Genomic DNA, 21414 nt, shown 5'->3' with positions numbered 1-21414 from the left:
CGGCCCGGCCCAGGCGAAGGCGGCTAGAAACCGCGAGCCTACCCGCTAACCAGAGAGCCAATCCGGCGCGTGCAAAAGTAGGAGGTGCTACCCTGCCAACGAACTCCTCGCCTGTTGCCGGCAAGGAGAGGCGGAAATGAACGCTTTTGTTTGATATGGAGCTCGTTGTACGGAGGCTGCTCCTGATCTTACGTGTCCGAGTACGGCAGAGGCCAGAACAATCGAGGGGCCTCTGTTGAAGCGGGCTTCTCGGACAACGCACCTTTTACTTATTTTATTTTAATGTCATGCTGTATGGAGCAGGGCCTTGAACGTGGGCCGGCCATTTTGGTTGAGGGCATTGCTGAGCCTGAGAAAGAGGATGCTGTCGTAAACGCATGCGCAAAAACTTCACCTGTCAAGGGAGAATGCTAAACGGACCCAGCAGTTTTTCTTTGCCGGAAGAGAGTTTGGGATCGGGAGAAATTGGTTCTTTGCTTTGAGGTAATGCAAGTATCGAGTGAACTAGGAAAGTAGTGGCTGGGTTAAGGTCACTTATTTGGAAGACTATATGTATTTATTCAATGGCGTCCTATCCTATCTCAAACAGGCATTGTGCCTAAGGATTAAGTTTACATTGAAAAATGATTGCAAGGCTATTGCAATATTTAAGTTTCAATATACTGGAATTTAGATGTTTAAGTGTTTAAACCAGTAGGTGCTTTACTTGAGTAAGTTAATCTAAAAAAGAACACAATACAATCACCTTTTGATTCCTCAGTATATATCAAAACAAAATGTTACCCTGCTGTTTATTTTTTTTTTCCAGTCTGCCTTGAGATATGATGGCAAAGAAGTGGACCAATGGACATTCTTCTTCAGTACTAAGCTTAAACGTGAGCAAAGATGGTCTGTTGGCTTCAGGAGCAGGAGGAGGGGAGCTCACAATTTGGAATGCTGAAGGAAATCCACTGGAATGTGTACGACTTCAAAAAGCAGATGATGTCACTAGCGTTATATTTTCTCCCACTTGTTCTAGAACACTCTATGCTTCTCATGGGGAAATTATTAGCATGCTGGATACTAGGTGTCTCAAGGAGCCAGTTGAATGTTTCCATGTAAATGAGGAAGAGATCAATTGCCTTTCAATAAACGAAACAGACAGCTTCTTGGCTGCTGCAGATGATTCTGGAGCCATAAAGATAATTGACTTAAAAAGCAAGAAGTTGAGTCGCTGCCTGCAACGACATTCAAATATTTGTGCATCTACTGCATTTCGACCCCAGAGGCCACAAAGCCTTCTTTCATGTGGCCTGGATATGAAGGTGATCAGCAATAGTTGAAAGCTTACTAAATATCACTTATTTGATAGGTTTATATGTGTACAAAGATATGTAGCAATTGTCAATTGCTATAATCGTTCAAAAGTAGATTGTTTTCTATAGAGGTATAGAACAACTGAATCAGATTTTAAAAAATCCTTTCTGAAAGTTAACTTGCTCAGAATTTCAACATCAGCTTTACAATTAAATCTAATGCAGAAGTAGTGCGATATCAGCATTGTTTTCCAACTGCAACCTTACTTTGATTGATGCAGAAGATAGAAAATTGATTAAGGATGGAAGATAAGGAAAGAAAAGGATTTATACACAATGATAAATTATTGCCAAGAAAACAGACGTTGTTGCCAGATGAGATTACTTTTGGCTTTATCCTTTGGAACAGATATAGATTTCTGCAGAGTGCAGAGAATGGAAAACTCCAAATGAATAAATGAATAAAAATCAACTAAGTTAGTATTAGATTTAGATTAGATCTTATCAAGAACCATCTGTAATAAAGTTGATGTAAAAATTATTCAGTTAATACTTATTTTCCACCATAGTACTTGTATCTCTAATAAAAATAATTTTTATATATTTGGCTTTCTAAATAATATACTATAGAAGACTGAGTTCTACAGAATAGCAGTTTAATTTTCATTTATCATAATTGCACCTATCTCAATTTAGACTTTTGGTGATTACAACAATTAAGAGCAGATAATACAACCATAAAACCCAAAATAAACTATACTATACTACCAAGAAACCTTCCAATTATCATAAGCCCTCTAAAATAAATTTTCCAGAACAAAACTATAGAAGCCAACCTAATTTCTGGTAGAGTCTATTCTGTAACACACATGGTGCCCCTGAAAAACAGCATCTACAAGTCTCTGTCCCATGGGTTTTAAACATTTTCATAGCTTAGGTGTAACTGCTGTGCTGGAAACCTATAATTTCAGCATAAAATAGCTTAATCAACTTGGCAGATATAGTATAGATGTAGTGAATACAGTAAAAACATATTTTGCTATAAAATTAATATTTTTAAAAAAATTTAAGAGTCCCTGAAATTGAAGCAGTTTATAAGTTTCAAAAATAATGAAATGATAGTAATTCTATATTAGATATAATTTAAGTCAACAGATGCTTTTGATCTATAACCTAAAGCATAATTTATTTCAGGTCCATCACTTTTGTATTCTGGGAAGCATGATAATATAAATGAAAGTTTACATTTACATGACTTCTGAATTAAGAAATCTTAATTATTATTTGTTTTGTTTACAGATTATAATGTGGAACTTGCAAAAAACTCGCCCACAATGGATTATGAACTTGCAAGAAGAAGAACCAGTTGAGCAAGGGATTGGCCAACTCTTTAACCCACCATTGGTTCATTCATTGTCTGTTTCTACTTGTGGCAATGTCTTTGGCTGTGGAGCTGAAGATGGTAAAATCAGAATCTTTCGAGTAACAGGTGCCAAATTTGAACAGCAAGTAGCATTTAAAGGTCATTCATTAGGAGTGTCACAGATTTTCTTTCTGCCTGAAACGTATTGCTTTTTTACAGGGGGAAATGATAGAAAAGTATTGTTGTGGGATGTTAGCAGTGAAATTGGAAAATTGAAAAGTCCAAACAAGTCAATTCACAAAAAGAAAAATGCCACCAAGAAAGCTGACAAAATGAACGCAGAATACACAAATGAATGCCTATCCATTTCACCCAAACTAATCATTGAACATGGAGAGAAAGTGAACTGGATTTCATATGTGTCAATTAATGGTTCTAAGAAAATATTTGTTGCTGACCAAAGTAACGATATATCCGTGTATCCTATTTCTTGAACCCTTCATATATTTAGGTAAGCAGTCAATCTCTGGTGCAGTATTTTGAATCTACTAATTTTTTGATGCATTATTCCTACTACCTCCCATAATTAAGCCAATTCTGTGTACTGCTAAAAATTATTTTGGTAGTACATATATAGTACTACTTTTGGAATAACTAATTGCTATGACCTTACTGGTAAGCTTGCAATAAAAGTTATGTACTGTGTTTCCCCGAAAATAAGACCCTGTCCTATATTTTTTGAACCCTGAAATAAGTGCTTGGCCTTATTGCCATGCACTCAAAAGCCCGATTGGGCTTATTATCAGGAGATGTCTTACTTTGAGGGAAACAGGGTATATGTGAATAAAGAACTGGGTTTTAAAACAAAATAAAAATAGAGATGTCTGTTTTAATATACATTTTTATAAATTCTACTGGCGAAATAGACTTTTAAAATAACAGAATAACAGAGTTGGAAGGGACTTAGAGGTCTTCTAGTCCAACCCTTCGCTCAAGCAGAAAACCCTATACTATTTCAAACAAGTGGCTGTCCAGTCTCTTCTTAAAAGCCTCCTGTGTTGAAACACCCACAACTTCTGAAGGAAAGCCGTTCTACTGGTTAATTGTTCTCACTGTTAGGAAATTTTCCCTTAGTTCTAGGTTGCTTCTCTCCTTGATTAGCTTCCATTCATGTTTCTTGTCTTGCCTTCTGGTGTTTTGGAAAATAGGTCAACTCCCTCTTTGTGGCAGTCTCTCAGATATTTAAACACTGCTATCATGTCACTCCCTAGTCCTTCTTTTCATTAGACTAGCCATACCCAATTCCTACAACCGTTCTTCATATGTTTTACCCTCCAGGTCCCTAATCACCTTTTTGTTCTTCTCTGCATTCTTTTGGTTAAAAAATAAAAACTGAGGCGATAAATGAAGGACCTTGAACAAATTCTGTAAATATCTCCCATTACTGTTTTGGAGGATCAGCAGCAAATTCAGGCAGCCGTGGGTTGTTCAGTCCAGAATAAAATTTCTATTGCAGTATTCATGGAACCTGGCTCTTTCAAATGTTGATAAGTTGTTTTTATCAAAAAGTGTAGTATATGGGATCTGATATTTGCTTTGCTATACAAATAGCTGACCAGGTCTATTCAGGATCATTAATGCTCAACAACTTTATATCTCTGGTATATATGGAGAATTGTTATTGTTTAAAGAAAAACAATGAAAATGAAGTGTATTTTTTCTTAAACAATTTATAAAGTAGAAAACTATATTTTATTTAAAAGAATTCAATTACACACACACATACACAAATATTAGATGCCTTTGGTGCAATCCCAAAACAACTGGAACGCCACTCAAACACAATTGGTATTGAGAAATTCACCATTAGTCAATTGCAAAAAGCAACTCTATGCAGAACAGCTTACATTCTGCGATGTAATTCTGTGATTCTGTGATGATACCTCTAACAGCATAAAACATCCACACCTGTCTATTCCAGTAGATATTTAAGTAGATAAAAGTGCCAAATACAGCCTGAATATCTTGCTGAGTGTGGGACGAACAATACATCTATATATCCATAAGAAATTAACCTTTTGTAAATTATTTTGTTAGGACATAGTCTAAAAACTAGCATGTGCTTTAAATAGTACTTATGTGAAAATAAATATTAACCATGACATGATAATTTTGAGGAAGACTTTAGTTGTTTAATTTTAAACATTTCCTGCCTCTAAGGAATAGTTGTTTCCCCTGCTCATAAATGCTTAGAACATATACAATGCTAAGAATTAAAATCATCTGTGCAAACTGAAAATAAGTGAAAAAATAATTTTAAAAAAGGAAAAATATATAATGAAAAAAACTTTAAAAATATATTCTAATGGAATCCTTAGCAAATTTTGTAATGTGGTGTAGGCAGTGGTGGGTTGCTACCAGTTCTCCCCGATTCTTGCGAACCGGTAGTTGAAATTTTGAGTAGTTCGGAGAACCGGTAAATGCCATCTCTGCCTTGCCACACCCCAATCTATTCGCTGCCTCCCGAGTCCCAGCTGATCGGCTAGAAGGAAAAAATCAGGGCTCACTTGACAAAGAAGAGAGAGAGAGAAAAAACAAGACACCTTAGCTTTAAATTGAGAAGCCAAGAAGCTTCCCAACTGATCGGCTAGAACTGATCCGCTCCTTGTAAACCGCTCGGTGGTGGTAGATTGGCAATTGAGGCCAAGCTGCCTGAAAGTGGTTTCCGATGCTCTTGGTGGTGGCAGAGCAGCAAAAAACAGTTTAAACTCTTGCCGCAGCGTTTCAAAGGGCCGTCCTACAGCTGATCAGCGATAAAAGGCAGTGTGGTGGTAGACCAGAACGCTCCAAAAACAAATGGGTAGACCGGTACAGCTCTGCAAGCAGTTAAAAGCCAGTACTTCTGCTAAATCCTAAAGAATTGTTTGTCACAGGACCATCAAACCATGCCCACAAAATAAGCCACGCCCACAGAACCGTTAGTAAAAAAATTAGAACCCACCCCTGGGTTCTAAAATAGTTTTCCTATTCCTGGGAACATAGTTTGGTTGTCTGATTCCTCTACCAAAAAGTAAACATTTGTTTTATTCGAAGCAGGCGACTAATGAAAACAGCCAATTTAATACAATATTAGGCATAAAAGGTATAATACGTACTAAATATCAAAGATGCCTCCATTTATAATTATTATTTCTGTATTGTGCTGTTTTTCCACCTCCTACTAAGGCATGTTTTACATGGATATACAGTGACCTTTCAAGTGTTGCTGAACTACATCTTTCAGAGTCCCTTACTATCAGCTTACATTGGAAACTGAGTCCAGCAATGTTTGAATTGCTGGATTTTGTGCAGGCAAGTTGGACTTACACTATATACATTGGATGAGACCTATGAGACAAATAACCCATTTGTTTAATTGGATGCTCTTTATCTAGTTTTAGGGCTTGTATAGAAAACAATCATTTTTAGGTGACATTTATGCAGAAATATTGAAAACCTAAAAGGGTACAAAAACTTTTAAGCACCACTGTTAAGATCCAGATTCAGATTCATTAGATCTGAATACAATACTACAAAATAACCTAATGAGAAGAGCTTATGTTTAACACCATTGATAATGTATTGGTACAAAAAGACAAAAGAACCCTGATCTCCAATTATTGCTGAACTATTCCCCAGAAATCCCAGTCAGCATACCACTAAGTGAGTATTGCTAGGGTTTGCAATTCAGCAACTTCTGCGCTGCCAAAAGTTTCAAACGGCTAGAAATTTAAGAAATAAAGTTACTATATTATAGATTGATATGAATTTAAAATTAATGGTTGATTATAGCAATCCTATATGTGATCCTATATGTGATAGAATTCGTTATGATTTCCTTTCATGGAACCATATGATGTTTGTAGACTTAAGTTATGTTTGCATGAAACTAAGAAGAAAAATATACTGTAATTACCACGCTGTAGTTTAATAAACAATGTGCTTGTGAGTACAGTATGTGTTAATATTCTATATTTGGATTTCTTAGCTATAAAAAGCTTTAAGAGAAAAGTGACCTTCAGCACCAGTTGGATTACTGGATATATCACTGCTGTCTATTGCAAAACAGAAGTCAAGAGACTGTGGAAACATACGTTTCTTATTCCTGAAGATGGCCAAAGAGCCTTTATCTCTGTGTGTCCTGAACAAGACATTAAACAGGTCACAAGGGGGAAGTTGACTTTTGCTGGGAAAGTTTGTGTTGGGAAGGGTCTTGGAACTGCATTTCATATCTTAAATATATCTTCTGAATATTTTTTTCTGACCTGTTCTGCTTCATAAATCTCCATAATGTCTCAGATAAAAGAAATATAATATTGTACTTGAAATTATTCTTTTTTTAAAAATGGTGACTTACAAAGGATCAGGGACCAGGATGGATGATGGAAAATGCCTACTTTAAAATAAAAATTGAATGTTTCTATTATTATGCATTGTTTTATTTCTTCAGAAATACCAAAATAATTGAAAACAAACTAATTAGCAGCATTTCACTTGTTTCATCTTTTTTCTGGAGAAGGATTTTTAAAAATAGACAGCTGCTCTGTAATTTAGCATTTCGGGACAGCAATGTTAAACATGGAACATTATAAATAACTGAAATGATTGTGCATTTGTGATTGTATAACCTGTTTGTACATTGTGGCAATTCCATAGAGTAGGATAGTTATTTCTATAATGAACACTGGAGAAAAAGAATTGATTTGCTTGTGATTTAGTTAAACTATATGTTTATACAACTGGTCAATCAATATCAATTACATTTTATTCACTATATTTTAGGAAAATAAATGTACCAAGACATCATTTTACTACATAAAAGAAATTGACCTTCCCAAAGCGTTACTAAAATTTTCAAAAAACCCCCACTTCATTATTTGTATAATTTTTTTAAAAAAAAATTCCAAAAGAAACAATGAAGTAGACTAGATTGTTGGTTCTACATGAGGAAAAGATTGCAAGTAAAATGCAGCATTATGACAACATCATATATAGACCATATGGATAGAAGCTTAAGAATCTAAGTTACAAACTCATATAGCAGTCTTTCAAGTGTAAATCATCTATTATATGAGAGCTCTTTAGTCAAACTTGAAAACTTTCTTTAGAATGGGAGGGTCTTGATTCTAATTTCCTTTGGCTTTTGAATCTTACCAGAACTGAGAATAAGCTACAAACTATAAAGTCACAATATGTTGTATTAGATTCTGGCATTCAGAAATTATCAGAGAAATTTGACTTTTGGAATACGGTTCTAGAGCAAGATGAGATGTGGACATCACTGCTAGAAGACAGGTAAGAAAAATGAAAATATAGGTTATTAAAAACTTTGGGAGTAATATAATGGCTGTCTGGTAATGGTATCACAAGTGTTTTTTGGGGTTAATAAAAATGTAACAATACTTTGATAGGCTTAATAGACTATTAACAAATGAATAGATTATTAAGTACCTTTTTCCAACTTTGTGTCCTTCAATGTGCTGGACTATAACTTCAAACTCTCTTGGAAACATGGTCAACATCTGGGACTTTTCATACTAAGTGGAAGCTCTCAGAGTTGTAATCTAAAACATCTAGAATAAATAAGGGTATGAATAATGCTAGCTTTAAGATTTAACAAAATGGCTTTAAAACAAAGACTTTGTTTCCATTATGAAATGTTTATTCCAAATAGTTCAGTTATGGAGCATTAACCAAATATTGAAAAGAAAATTGAATTTTACATGCATATTCTAAATAAATATTGCTTTAAATTTTATGTGGGCATTGAAATGGAATGTTGGGAATTGTATTGAATTAATAGAACTGTAGATGTGTGGTTGAGTTCCACTTTGATATACCATACACTTGTTAAATAGAAATATTACAGGTTTAGGCAGCAACCCTAAAGACATTTTTGGAAATAATTTTAATTTAAATTAATGGTGCTTACTTTAAAATGGAGACCAATAGAATTTTGCAACATGGCTGCTTCTCAAATGGAAATAATTTGTGTGCCTATTGATATAAGCAGTAAAGGTAAATTATTTTTTTAAACATCTTTTTGCAGGTTTAATTCTGTGGAGATAAACCTCTTCTATAGCTATATCTATGAAACTATTCAGTACCTACATTCTCAAGTGGTAGAAAGTATTCCTGATCTCGCCAGAGTATTGCCTACACTATCATCTGTTCTGAGGAGGAAAGATAAAAACAAAAGAATTAAGTCAGCATGGGAATCGGCACTGGAGGTATTGGGACTCCAGGAAGAAGATGTTAAAGTATTCTGTACATTTTTCATTACCTACAGCCAGGACGCAAACTACTTTCCTGATAAACTAAGGCAAGATTATACCCAAGACATCCAATCTGTTGTAAACAAAGTGGTGAATAATCAAGTCCTTCATCATAGTCTGTTATGTGCTATTAATGTAGTGGAAAATAAGAAAGTTTGAAGATATATTTAAGCTGCAAATATATTCTGAAACAATACTTTTCCTCCAGAAATACATGAAACATTCTCCTATAAGGGAAAATATTTAATTCAAATTGACTGAAAGATGCAAAACTTATCAGTTTATGTATAATTGGGAGAAGCAATATTGGCCTGCTTTACAAAGTTGTGGAACAGATTACATAGATAATGTTTGTGAAGTCTGAACACCAGAAAGCACAATGTAAGTGCTAGACATTTCCATTTTGTGTATAACATCTTTTAAAATCCTTCCGTTAGTTATTTCAGCAGAGGCAGTGGATTGCAGCTATTATGTATTTCATTTTGTTGTTTCCCGGGTTAAATATGTCTAATCCCTGAATAGCAGATGGAATTTATTATTTATTGATACCTAAAACCTAGTTGTGTGGATTTAGGCTATTACTTATAATATATAACATGTAACATTTTGTGGCACAAATGTATGAGTTTCTATCTGATGTAGCATGCTGCCAAATGTTCAACATTATTGTACATACAACAGAAATATCACTATCAAATGTCCATACTTGGTACGTAGATGACTGAGAAATTAGGAGTGTGTCCCAAAGGTGATGGAAAACTATCCAATTAGAAATAAAAACCAGAATTGCTCTCTGATCACTAAAGAAATTCCAAAGAGAAAATCTCCAAAATCTCCCACTGAATTGACAGTCGTTTCATATTTGAATGACAAAAAAAGAACTTTTGTGCAAACGGAAGAGACGAACGATATACAAAAGCAGTTCTTTTTGGATGAGCAGCTTTATGAATGATATAAATAGAAAGAAGATAGGCTTTGAAAATTCAGAAGGAAATGGACAGTGAACAGAAAACACTAAATCGCAAAAAAGGCTCCCCTGATTATCATTTACACTCTACAACATCTAAACCAGTTGGAAAATCCTCAGCTGTTTATAGGCTATACATCAGGGGTGAAATTCAGCAGGTTCTGGAGAACCAGTAGCAGAAATTTTGAGTGGTTCAGAGAACCGGCAAATACCACCTCTGACTGGCCCCAGAGTGGGGAGGGAATGGGGATTTTGCAGTATCCTTCCCCTGGAGTGGGGTAGGAATGGAGATTTTGCACTGCCACGCCCACCAAGCCACACCACACCCACCAAGCCATGCCCACAGAACCGATAGTAAAAAAATTTGGATTTCACCACTGGTATACATGGTTTTTTTTTTTATTGTTTTCCAATTTCTTGAAAACTTTGGTAAGATATCTCAGCATTCAGAATGTTTAGAAAGGATATAGCAACAAAAAGATGCAGGTTGAAGTACAGATGTTTACTGTTGCACTCAATTGTGCCTTCCTTTAGAAATCTCCACCCCATTTGTTTTTTGTTCAGCTTTATAAAAATGGTAATTCTTGTAGCTGGGTTCAATAAATCATTCAGAGAAAGATATATAATCTGAAGGATTTACCTAAAAGTGACAGTACAATAAGTGAATAAAATAATTATTTTTCAAACATTACATTTAGTATTCTATCTTTTTTGGGTTTTCATTTTTTGAATTGTTCTCTATTGCCATTATTGCATTCTGGAGAAAAATGGATTGTCATTAGGTGCTTGGGTTGATTTTCAAGCTAATGTTCGGATGTATTTCTCGAAATCCTCTAGTTTTTGGTCAATTTGTCTGAATTTCTTCGGTCATCTTTTTAGAACTAAAACACTTGAAATACTTGCATACATCATGGCTTGTGCCTGTGTATTTTTAATTCTTTGATTGAATATAGTTATGGATAAAAGCCATCGTCTGAATTTATCTATAATGTTCTCAGCATGAAATTATTTTTACTCAGGAGGGACTGATATTTTTGAAACACTTGAAGTTGCAATTGTTATCAAAAAGTTCTACCAATGGTAATTTCAGGATGTTGCGATGATCATTTTGCAAAGCAAAAGTAGCTTCCAGAGATTCTTACAGTATGGAAATACATAAGTCAAAATACAAGAATCTTAAACAGTCTGTGTAATTGGTGGAGTATATATGTCAAGTATTTAATCAGAAGCGGTTAAGTATTTTGGCTCTCTCCCACAGATTAGGAGTTAAATACTCTCAAGCAGCTCATTCACTGGCCATAAACGTTTACACTAACAGTAGGATAAGTTCTTGATTCCTCTTGCTTTTGTAGCAGTTCTTGGTCCGGTTGTTTCAAATACAGATCGTTTTCCTGTGTTGCCCAGGATAGTTAGGCCGGACGATATCTCCTTTTTTAAACTGCTGTTTTCCACATTAGTAGAATTCCATGTAGCTTCGCATAAATTCTGTAATTTATTCAGTGTTTTTCACCTCTTGCCATCAAACGGAATGACGCAGTTGGGAAGACCCCCGACGCTAAACACTTGGGTTTCTTCGATTTAGGTTTATTGCATTTGTAGCGACTGCCCCTTAAGGCAATGTTTCTCAACCTTGGTAGCTTGAAGATGGGTGGACTTCAACTCCCAGAATCCCCCAGCCAGCACTGCTGGCTGGGGGATTCTGGGAGTTGAAGTCCACCCATCTTCAAGCTACCAAGGTTGAGAAACGCTGCTTTAAGGTAAAGGGGAAATCCCTTTGGGACAAGGGGAAGAACTTTTTTTGAGAGCAGGCTTGAGACAATTGTCAAGCGCTAAAACGGAATTCCTCCGGCCACTAGAGGGCAGCAATTGAAGTCTCCGATACCATTTCGAGAAGGACGTCACACCTTTCCCTTCTTTACGTAATTACGCTTGATATTGAAATTGAAAGCACGCAAGAGAATTGTGGCGCGGTAAATTACGCCGGCGTTGTAGGACTGGCAGGTCGCGAGTGTTATTGACATGATAGAGGCGGCAAGATGGCGGCGCCCAGGACCTCTGCTGCCGCCTCAGTGTTGAAATATTGAAGGGGGTTAATCCTTATCACGGGTGAGGCGCGCGAAAACACAGAATAATCTTAAGAGGCTTGAGTCCGGTGCAGCTAAATGGGGGAAGGGGCAGGTGGCGCGGGGTCCGAAACGTTGTCTTCAAGGGAGTTGGCGGGAGATAAAAGGGGAAGGGGCTCCGGTAGGCCGGCGCGGGGATGAGGGAGAAGAAGCCAAGGTGGCACCAAAAAAGAAATTAATGTATCTAAACTTTCTGCATGCCGCCATGTTTATCTGCCCTTGTACCTCTTAAGGAAGCGTTGAACCAAGAAATTAGATGTGTATAACATGAGCTTCAAGTTATGAAGATAACTTTAAGATAAACAGAATGTATGAGAATTACGGTCATGAATCACAATTTCTGCCTAAAAATTTAGCTCTGCCCACATAACAGTTCATTTTCTGAAAATGATATTAGCCTCACATGACTTTAGTTCAATTTATAATACAGTACTGTCCACACTGGCAAAACTGCTTTTAAAAAGACTATATGGAAATAATCGGGTAACTGTCTTTTTCTAAAAAAAAAAAAAAAGTTGATACAATTGAATTTCTATGTTACATAATTGTGAAGCAATATTTTTTAACTTCTGTAGCTTTTAAGTATCTATCCAGAAATACTTCAGGAGAATAGGAAGTATGTTTGCATTGGGAAACAATGTATTTGCCTTCTTTAGTACTGCCTAGTAATAATGTAATATGTGAGAACATTCCTTACTCATAATTCATACATTTGTTTTTATGCTTTTACCATAGAATAGTATTGTACTATATTTTTAGTGATAAAGATTAGGTATCAGGTAACATTCATAGATCGTGTGAAAAATGATCTAACGGACACAATTTTAATGCTGCCTTTTTACTGATCTTAAACAGATAATGTGCTACGTATTTTTGTAAATGCTGATGATGTATTAAGGGAATCATTTTCCTTCCTGGACTGAACATGCCAAAAGAATCAGAGACCCCACTCTCCTTGGCTGACTGCCATTGTAATATTTGCATGGATATTTTTGTGGAACCAGTCACACTGCCATGCCACCATACTCTTTGTAATGCCTGTTTTCAACTTACTGTGGAAAAAGCAAGTTTGTGTTGCCCTTTTTGCCGTCGGCGTGTCTCATCTTGGGCACGATATAATTCTCGCAATAACACTCTTATTAACTTGGAGTTATGGGAAAAAATTAAGAAACATTTTCCAGAAGAGTGCCAACGCAGAATTAATGGACAGGACCTAGAAAATTGTTGTAAGTAAAGCATTGCACTAGCTTGGTTCACATATATGCTTGCCTTTAGTGTTCAGAAGTTTATTGTAAAATTTTAAAGAAAAAAAAGTGAGAAATTTGATATTTAATAATTCACTTGGTGGTCTCTTTTAACTAAGAATATATCTAATTGATAAGAGTGATACATTTCCAAGGTCATAGATTGCTCTTTGTGAAGTATGGGCAAATAGATTAGTGCAATATAAGTTATTAGATTTGTTGAATTATTTGTTAAACTAAAATAATTCAGTAATACAAATATAAGTCACCATTGTTAAAGGTCAAATCTTTTGTTTTTCCTGGATAAATATCCAGTGAGGCTACATTTTTATTTATTTATTATATATTAGGTGTACTAAATTGCAACCCCCCAGGTTGATAGAAAATATTGCATTTAAGTGCATGGATGTGTGTATGTGTGTATTCATATTAATTTGTAACTTGTATCTTTAATTGGATCATAATAATCATATTTTGTCTCATCACTGCTTTGTTTTTTGGACTAGTGCACCTGCCTCAACCAATACACTGTTTAAGTAAGCCTGGAGAATTAAAGAAAGAATATGAAGCTGAGATCACTAAGGTAAAATAGAAAGTTGAATGGTGATTTTGCATAATAAGCAGTTTTGCAAGGGATCATAAAATCCTGACCAGGTTTGAGATTGTTTGTGGGCACTAAAGGCCTATACATTAAGCCAAGCCAAAATATAAATAGTCTTCCTTAAGAAGTATTGAAATTAAAAAAATGAAAATTCTCAATCTATAAAATAAAAAAAATGTTAAAAATAATGATAAATTTTGGGGTTAGGTGGAAGCAGAACGCCAGGCTTTTGAGCAAGAAGAGAGCAGAGCAAGTGAAGAATATATTCAAAGACTACTAGCAGAAGAGGAAGAAGAGCAAAAGTTAACAGAAGAAAGGAAAAAAAAGATAGCAGACCAGTTGCTATTAGATGAAGTGTTGGCACGAGAACTGAGTTTAAATTTGGTAAGTTTAACTGAAATGACAGCTAAATAGGCTTAGTTAAATCTTCATATTTTCTTAAATGGCATTTTTAATATTAGCATTGAAACAGTACTTAATACAATAGAACCTCTGGTCACGAACACTTCTGACCAAATCGGGTTCCAACCAAAAAATTCACTTTTTTTTTTCACGGCCAATTTTCTCTTCCGTACCATTTTTTTTTGGTAAGCATCAAATTTATTATTTTATTATTTATTATTTATTTTATTAGTCATATTTCTATGCCGCCCACTCTCCAAGGACTCTGGGCGGCTTACACCAAAGACAGTATTCTAAATAGCATATTGCCACCTAACAATCTGGGTCCTCATTTTACCCACCTTGGAAGGATGGAAGGCTGAGTTAACCTTGAGCTGGTGAGATTTGATCTGCTGATCTGCTGAACTAGCAGTCAGCTGAAGTAGCTGCAATACTGCACTCTAACCACTGCGCCACCTTGGCTCTTTCCAAAATTACGTTTGGGTCATGACCAAATTGGATTGCGACCAAAGTTATGGAACGAATTATGGTTGTAACCAGAGGTTCTACTGCAGTGATGGCTAACCTTTTTGCCATTGCGTGCCAAAAGCGGGGGGAGCGTGGGATGGTCGCGTGTGCATGTGCCCACACCCATAATTCTATGTGCACATGCACATGTGACACCCCCCTCCCGCACTCGCCACGCTTTTGGCACGCGATGGCCCAGTTGGCCCAGTAGGCCCGTTTTTTTTGCCCTTCCCAGGCTCCAGAGGTTTTCTAGGAGCTTGGGGAGGGCAAAAATGGCCTTCCCCACCCTCCCAGAGGCCCTCCGGAAGCCGGAAATGGCCCGTTTGCTGACTTCCAATGGGACCGGAAAGCCCAATAATCAGCTGGCCAGCGCACGCATGTGTGCCAGAGCTGAGCTCATGTGCCCATCGATATGGCTCCACATGCCACCTGTGGCACGCGTGCCATAGGTTTGCCATCACGGTTCTACTGTATACTTAATTGGAAACTTTTTCACTTTTCTTCTGTAATCAAGATAAATGTAAAAAATGCTATCAGATTGTTAAATGATGTATTTTGCTATATCTGTAGCAGATTTATTTATCGATTAGATTTCTATCTTGCCTTTCATTTAGGAGCGCACATTGACATATAAAGTCCTCTCACCTATTTTTTCCCCACAGCAGCATTTTGGGAGCTTGGAAAGAGTGAGTGGTCCAGATTTACCCACTGAGGATCTGTACTGAAGGTGGATTACAGCCTAGTCTCCCGGGTGTCAATCCAATATCTGACCGTTACAGCTCACTTAGAACACCCCATTCCAGAAGTAATTATGATATAAAAGAAAAAATATGAACACTCAGACAAAGGCAGATAAATAGTCTGCTGTACAACAAATATCCTCCTTCCTTAAACCTGGATTAAGTTATATAAAAGCCAATATAATTTCCAATTGACAATCTATCACATAAATTGGTGGATGATGCCACTGTGATAGTATTCTGGTACAGTAGACAGGAAAGCACTGTTGATACAAACAAAAAATTTTCTGTGTTGAACATGAATGCATATGTATCAGTTTCTAAAAATGTAGGATGAATTGTGCACATCACCACTGGAGTATTTTATTTTTTTGTTGATAAAGCAGCTTAATATGGTTTTAAAATCAGCTGGTGACTTTGGGCGGGTCCCATTCTCAGCCCACCCAACTTCACAGGCTTGTTGTGGAAAAAATTGATAGAAGTATCAGGTATATTCACTGCCTTGAATTATATATTAAAAGAGCAGGAAAATAACAATAGGCATGCTTTTTATCTGGTGTTTTGTTTTTTCTTGGCACTGAAGAACAGTTCTGCTGAAGAGTCTGTTAAAAGCAGTCCAGTGCCTGGCCCGTCCCCTTCTGATTGCTGCAAAACTTCAAAAACCAAATCAAGCAGTTATGGAGACATTAAGAAGTAAGTAAAATCCAGTTACATAGTCAAATTTAGATTAGTAGAGTATATGCAAATTTCTATAGAATAAATAGGAGAGAAATTTGTCATAATAAGAGTTTATAGATATTTCATTTTGACAACTGATATTTCAGTTTTTTGAAAACGTTTTTGAAAAAAGTTCAGAAAGATGTATTAATCTTTGGCAGGCAGCAAATTCTCTCATTTCAATACATACTTTAAACATTTTCTAAAAAAAAATCCCTTGGATTATGAGGTGATATAGTATAAAATACGTTCCGGATATCCCAAAGGTGATTTTTGAAAAGGCAATTGGACTTTGTTTTTCTTAAGAAAAACAAAGTTCAGTTGCCGTTTGAAAAATAATCTTTGGGACAACCATGACCTGGATGACTGGGAATTTCCATAGATGTTCTAATTATCCATATAATTAAGTTCTAATAAAACGTCATTTGGGAAGATAGAACCTAATTTACTAGGCAAATCATGTTCATAAAGCAAAGAACTATTTGATTATGATAGTTTACACTATTAGTTACAGTTCAAGTTTAGATATAACATTACACTGTGATTATAGTATCAGCTGCTGGTTTTATTGCAGTTCTGCTGGAAGAAAATGGAAAAGAGTTGCTGACAAGCTTGTTTGTGTAACATTAAATCATAATTTAGGACTGCAATCATTGTTGAGTCAATTTTAACTCTTAGCAACAAATTTAATTTTAACTCTTGGGGTTTGCCATCACAGTTTTTCTAGGCCTGATAGAGGGACTGTCCCAAAGTTACCCATGTGGGTTCTGAGCCTAAGATAGGACTAATAGGCCTCCCTACTTCTAGTTCTATGCCTTAATCACTAGGTCAAATTGTCTTTCACTATTAAATTAGCTATTTTATTGATGTTAGCTACACAGTGATGCTAACATTTGAGATGGGCAGTCATATATATCTCTAGAAATAAATAAATGACATAACATCTAAAACACTGAAGTGTAGCATTATTCATATGCTAGTGAAATGTACTTCTTCGTGACTTGTACTAAGCCATCATTACTTGCTAATAAGAAAGGGGTCAAGCATTTCCTCTTAGGCAGCTGTATTTGAATTAGATAATTGATTTCAGATGTTTTTATCAGAGTTCCTTTTTTTTCCTTAGCTGCCATAAGAGAAAAACAAGATATAAATTATATGAATAATAATTAGAAAGTTGAGCTTTTATACCCTAGGAAACAGTATTGTGCTAGAACTTGTTTATAATCATTGCAACTATATGCTTGGTTTGATAAGGTCTGAATTAGTACTACTGACCAATGAGAAGCAAAATGTTTAGCATAACCTTAGGATAACCTTGAACTCACTTTGGAAACATCTTTATTCCTTTTGTCATATTTATTCAATTTCTATCCTATCATTTCATCCAAGAATGATCCTTAGACAGCTAACAATAAAAAAACAAAACGATGTTTGAACAATTATAGAAATAAAATACTAAAAATAAGTCTAAATTGTATCTGGATAACTTTTTGAGAGCAAAGCAGGAACAAGACATAGTTCCAAACTACATATATAGAAATTCAGCACTAGCCCATTGAAAAGAAATAGAGTCTTAGGGTTATATTATATCAACTTTTCTGAGAAATGAAGTAAGACCTATGTTAAGTTATATTCAAATGTAAATATAATGTATATATAAAAGTTTCTTTTTCTTTTGTGTTGTTTTTAAGGTATTTATCTCCAAAGTCTTGTGGTTTCTTTCCTCCAAAGTTGCTATTTGGAGAATTAAAAGAAGAAAACATTGACACTCTTTCTGAGGTATGCATATGTATTAGCATTTCTATATAGTACTATATAATTATAGAAATTATATATTGTATAGAATATAGAATATATTACTATATTATAGTATTATAATTATAATACTATATAGATTTATATAATACTATATAGATATTATATAATTTCGATATACTATATATAAAATTACAGTAAAACATGAACCAATGTTTCATGAGCCATAGTCATCAAAAAAATTCAGTTTTTTCCTATACAAAAAAGTGCATGATGGATATTTTGACCTTTGTTTTTTTTCCAGGAAAGCATTAGAGCTAAAACTCACTTTATCTTGGAAGATGAAGAAATAAAAGATGATATAACCATGCAATCTTCAGAGACAACCGGAGAAGGAAAAATGACTAAAGATTTTCCTTTAGAATCAATGGGTTCTTGTTTAAATACATCTGAGTTCAACTGTCATGGCCCTGAATTGTCATCTTTTTCCAGGAGTCGGTTAAATGAACCAATAGAGGAACGGGTTACTAATAGAGAGGACGATGAAACTGATTTTTTCTCAATGAGTAGTGGCTCCAGTAACAATGACTTTGGAAATAAAAATTTTACAGAAAGTACATGCTTACTAAAACGTCACAAAAATGACAGCACTGAAGAAATCCTTATTTCTTTGAAATCTAGTAGTCAGTTGGACAGCAAAGATATAACCTGTGAAGAAACAAAGGTAATGAGAAACTATCCAATTGAAGATAAAAACCAGAGTTGCTCATTGATCACTAAAGAGATTCCAAAGAGAAAATCTCAAGAATCTCCCACTGAATGGACAGGGGATTCATATTTGAATGACAAAAGAAGAAGAACCTTTGTACAAACAGAAGAGAAAGAGTTAAACGATATACAAAAGCAGATACATATGGAGGAGCAGCTTTATAAACGATATAAACAGGAAGAAGAAGATAGGTGTCTGGCTTTGAAAATTCAGAAGGAAATGGACAGAGAACAAAAAATACTAAATCGCAAAAAAGGCTCCCCTGATGAGTATCATTTGCGCCCTACAACATCTACGGCAGTTGGGAAATCCCCAACTGTTGGGAAACATTGCAAACTCTTAAAGGCTTCAAACAGACAGACAGAAATAAAGCAACCCAAAACACACCGACGTTCCCACAGTGAGAATGAGAGGACCTCTAGCAAACGCCAGACAAAACCATCTGAAAAAAATGGGAATGTTCTGAATTGTGTCCTCAACTCTGATTTAAAGGATGTAGAGTTGCTGCCAATCAAACAAAGGACGATTATCCAGATGTTTAAGAAATCTGCAACAAATTGACACATTCACCAAAACCATTGTAGATTAATAGAAAATTTTGAAAAAGATATTCTGAAAAACTGGCAAATATTTATCTCTTCTGGTATTAGCTGTTCCCAGAATTAACAGTTAATGTGTTACTTAACACTCTGATAAGAGAGGAAGGTTAATTTAGGGTCATGATTACAGCCTATGTAAGGTTTATATATATGGCTAAATAGAATTGTTTTCCTCGTTCTTGAAAACTTTGGTAAGATATCTCAGCATTCAAAACATTTAGAAAGGGTATAGCAACAAAAAGATACAGGCTGAAGTACTGATGTTTACTGTTGCAATCAATTGTGCCTTCCTTTAGAAATCTCCATCCCATTTGTTTTTTGTTCAGCTTTATAAAAATGGTAATTCTTGTAGCTGGGTTCAACAAATTAATCGGACAAAGATATATATTCTGAAGGATTTACTTAAAAGTGACACTACAATAAGTGAATAAAATAATTATTTTTCAAACATTACATTTAGTATCTTTGGGTTTTCATTTTTTGAATTGTTCTCTATTGCCATTATTGCATTCTGGAGAAAAAATGGATTGTGTTGATTTTCAAGTTAAGATTCGGGTATATTTCAAAATCCTCTGGTTTTTGGTCAATTTGTCTGAAACCTCTTGGTCATCTTTTAAAAACTAAAATCGTATTTAAAACACTTGCATACATCATGGCATGTTCATGTAGATATTTTTAATTCTTAGAATGAATATAGTTATGGATAAAAGCCTTAGTCTGAATTTATAATGTTCTCAGCATGAAATCACATTTTTACTCAGAAGAGACTGATACTTTTGAAAAGTGTAAAAGTCACAATTACTACCAATGATAATTTCAGGATGTTGAGATGATCATTTTACAAGGCAAAAGTAGCTTCCAGAGATTCTTACAGTATGGAAATACATAAGTCAAAATACAAGAATCTTAAACAGTCTAGAACGGGTGTCAAATTCTATTTAATTGAAGGCCACAGCAGGGTTGTGTTTGACCTTGGGGGAGGTGGGCGTGGCCAGGGTGGGCATGGCCAGCTTGACATCACACCTGTTGGCATCGGTGGTGGCCCAAGCACTCTGCCAGTGAAAATGGGCTCCCGAGCTCCATTTTCACTGGCAGAGGGTTGCAGGAGGCCGGGGCAGCCAAAAATAGAGCTCAGGAGCCCATTTTCACTGGCAAAAGCACTGCGGGCCACTCCTACACTGTTTCCAGGGTGGCCTCGGGGGCCAGATCTGTATCTCCCAGGCCAGATCCGCCTTGGGGCCTTGAGTTTGACAGCCCTGGTCTAGAAGATGTAATTGATGGAGTATATGTCAAATATTTAATCTGAAGTGGTTTAAGTGCTTTCTCTCCCATAGATTGGATGAGTTAAATGCACTCTCAGGCAGCTCATTCATTTTACACTAATAGTAGGATATATTCTTAATTCCTCTTGCTTTTGTAGTAGTTGTTGATCCAGTTGTTTCAAATAGTTATTTGTAAGCCTGGTATTCTCCAGGTTTTCCTGCTGGCAAACTACTGTTTCTTGCATTAGAATTCTATGTAGCTTCACGAGTAAGTTCTCGTATTTGCGCTCCAGTTCACATCTCGCCATCAAACGGAATGATGCAGTTGGGAAGACCCCGACGCTACACACTTGGGTTTCTTCGGTTTAGGTTTATTGCATTTGTAGCGACTGCCTGTTAAGGCAGAGTCTTCAAACTTGTCAGCTTTAAGACTTGTGGACTTTAACTCCCAGAATTCTCCAGCCAGCTATGGGAGCTATGCTGGCTGGAGAATTCTGGGAGTTGAAGTCCACAAGTCTTAAAACTGCCAAGGTTGAGAAACACTGCCTTAAGGTAAAGGGGAAATCCCTTTGGGACAAGGGGAAGGACTTCTTTTGAGAGCAGGCTTGAAACAATTGTCAAGCGCTAGAACGGAATTCCTCCGGCCACTAGAGGGCAGCAATTGAAGTCTCCGATACCATTTCGAGAAGGACGACGCGCCTTTTCCTTCTTTACGTCATGCCGTTCATTACGTTTGATATTGAAATTGAAAGCGCG

At 35.8% G+C, this 21414-nt stretch overlaps 3 protein-coding genes across 3 annotated transcripts; all 3 read left to right on the top strand.

The window, feature by feature from the left end:
• The first annotated feature begins 423 nt into the window (after positions 1-423).
• WDR53 (WD repeat domain 53) lies at positions 424-6721 on the top strand. The gene is made up of 4 exons (XM_070945549.1): positions 424-483; positions 809-1304; positions 2595-3169; positions 6686-6721. Exons 2-3 carry the CDS (start codon positions 822-824, stop codon positions 3150-3152), a joined length of 1041 nt encoding a protein of 346 aa, XP_070801650.1. The 5' UTR covers positions 424-483; positions 809-821; the 3' UTR covers positions 3153-3169; positions 6686-6721.
• A 57-nt stretch (positions 6722-6778) lies between these two features.
• SMCO1 (single-pass membrane protein with coiled-coil domains 1) lies at positions 6779-9571 on the top strand. The gene is made up of 3 exons (XM_070945552.1): positions 6779-6858; positions 7855-7992; positions 8747-9571. Exons 1-3 carry the CDS (start codon positions 6809-6811, stop codon positions 9129-9131), a joined length of 573 nt encoding a protein of 190 aa, XP_070801653.1. The 5' UTR covers positions 6779-6808; the 3' UTR covers positions 9132-9571.
• A 2329-nt stretch (positions 9572-11900) lies between these two features.
• On the top strand, positions 11901-19849 carry RNF168 (ring finger protein 168). Its single transcript, XM_070945101.1, has 7 exons — positions 11901-12045; positions 12918-13288; positions 13813-13889; positions 14115-14291; positions 16140-16249; positions 17965-18052; positions 18333-19849. The coding sequence occupies exons 2-7, from the start codon at positions 12988-12990 to the stop codon at positions 19356-19358; spliced, it is 1779 nt and encodes a 592-aa protein (XP_070801202.1). The 5' UTR covers positions 11901-12045; positions 12918-12987; the 3' UTR covers positions 19359-19849.
• Positions 19850-21414: the final 1565 nt, after the last annotated feature.

This window comes from Pituophis catenifer, unplaced genomic scaffold (assembly GCF_029215685.1).
Source record: "Pituophis catenifer annectens isolate HBS135680 unplaced genomic scaffold, rPitCat1.0.hap2 SCAF_6, whole genome shotgun sequence".
NCBI classification, from domain to species: domain Eukaryota; kingdom Metazoa; phylum Chordata; class Lepidosauria; order Squamata; family Colubridae; genus Pituophis; species Pituophis catenifer.
Note: the sequence above shows the minus strand (reverse complement) of the source record. Positions and strands in the feature narration are given on the sequence as shown.

Bases quoted from the DNA above. Each gene is read 5' to 3' on its own strand.
- SMCO1 (XM_070945552.1), top strand. From the start codon at position 6,809: ATGGCCAAAGAGCCTTTATCTCTGTGTGTCCTGAACAAGACATTAAAC. The intron at 6,859-7,854 runs GTCACAAGGGGG...GAATCTTACCAG, and splicing joins CTGAACAAGACATTAAACAG to AACTGAGAATAAGCTACAAA. The intron at 7,993-8,746 runs GTAAGAAAAATG...ATCTTTTTGCAG, and splicing joins ACATCACTGCTAGAAGACAG to GTTTAATTCTGTGGAGATAA.
- RNF168 (XM_070945101.1), top strand. From the start codon at position 12,988: ATGCCAAAAGAATCAGAGACCCCACTCTCCTTGGCTGACTGCCATTGT. The intron at 13,289-13,812 runs GTAAGTAAAGCA...TTTTTGGACTAG, and splicing joins ACAGGACCTAGAAAATTGTT to TGCACCTGCCTCAACCAATA. The intron at 18,053-18,332 runs GTATGCATATGT...TTTTTTTTCCAG, and splicing joins ACATTGACACTCTTTCTGAG to GAAAGCATTAGAGCTAAAAC.
- WDR53 (XM_070945549.1), top strand. From the start codon at position 822: ATGATGGCAAAGAAGTGGACCAATGGACATTCTTCTTCAGTACTAAGC. The intron at 1,305-2,594 runs GTGATCAGCAAT...TTTTGTTTACAG, and splicing joins CATGTGGCCTGGATATGAAG to ATTATAATGTGGAACTTGCA.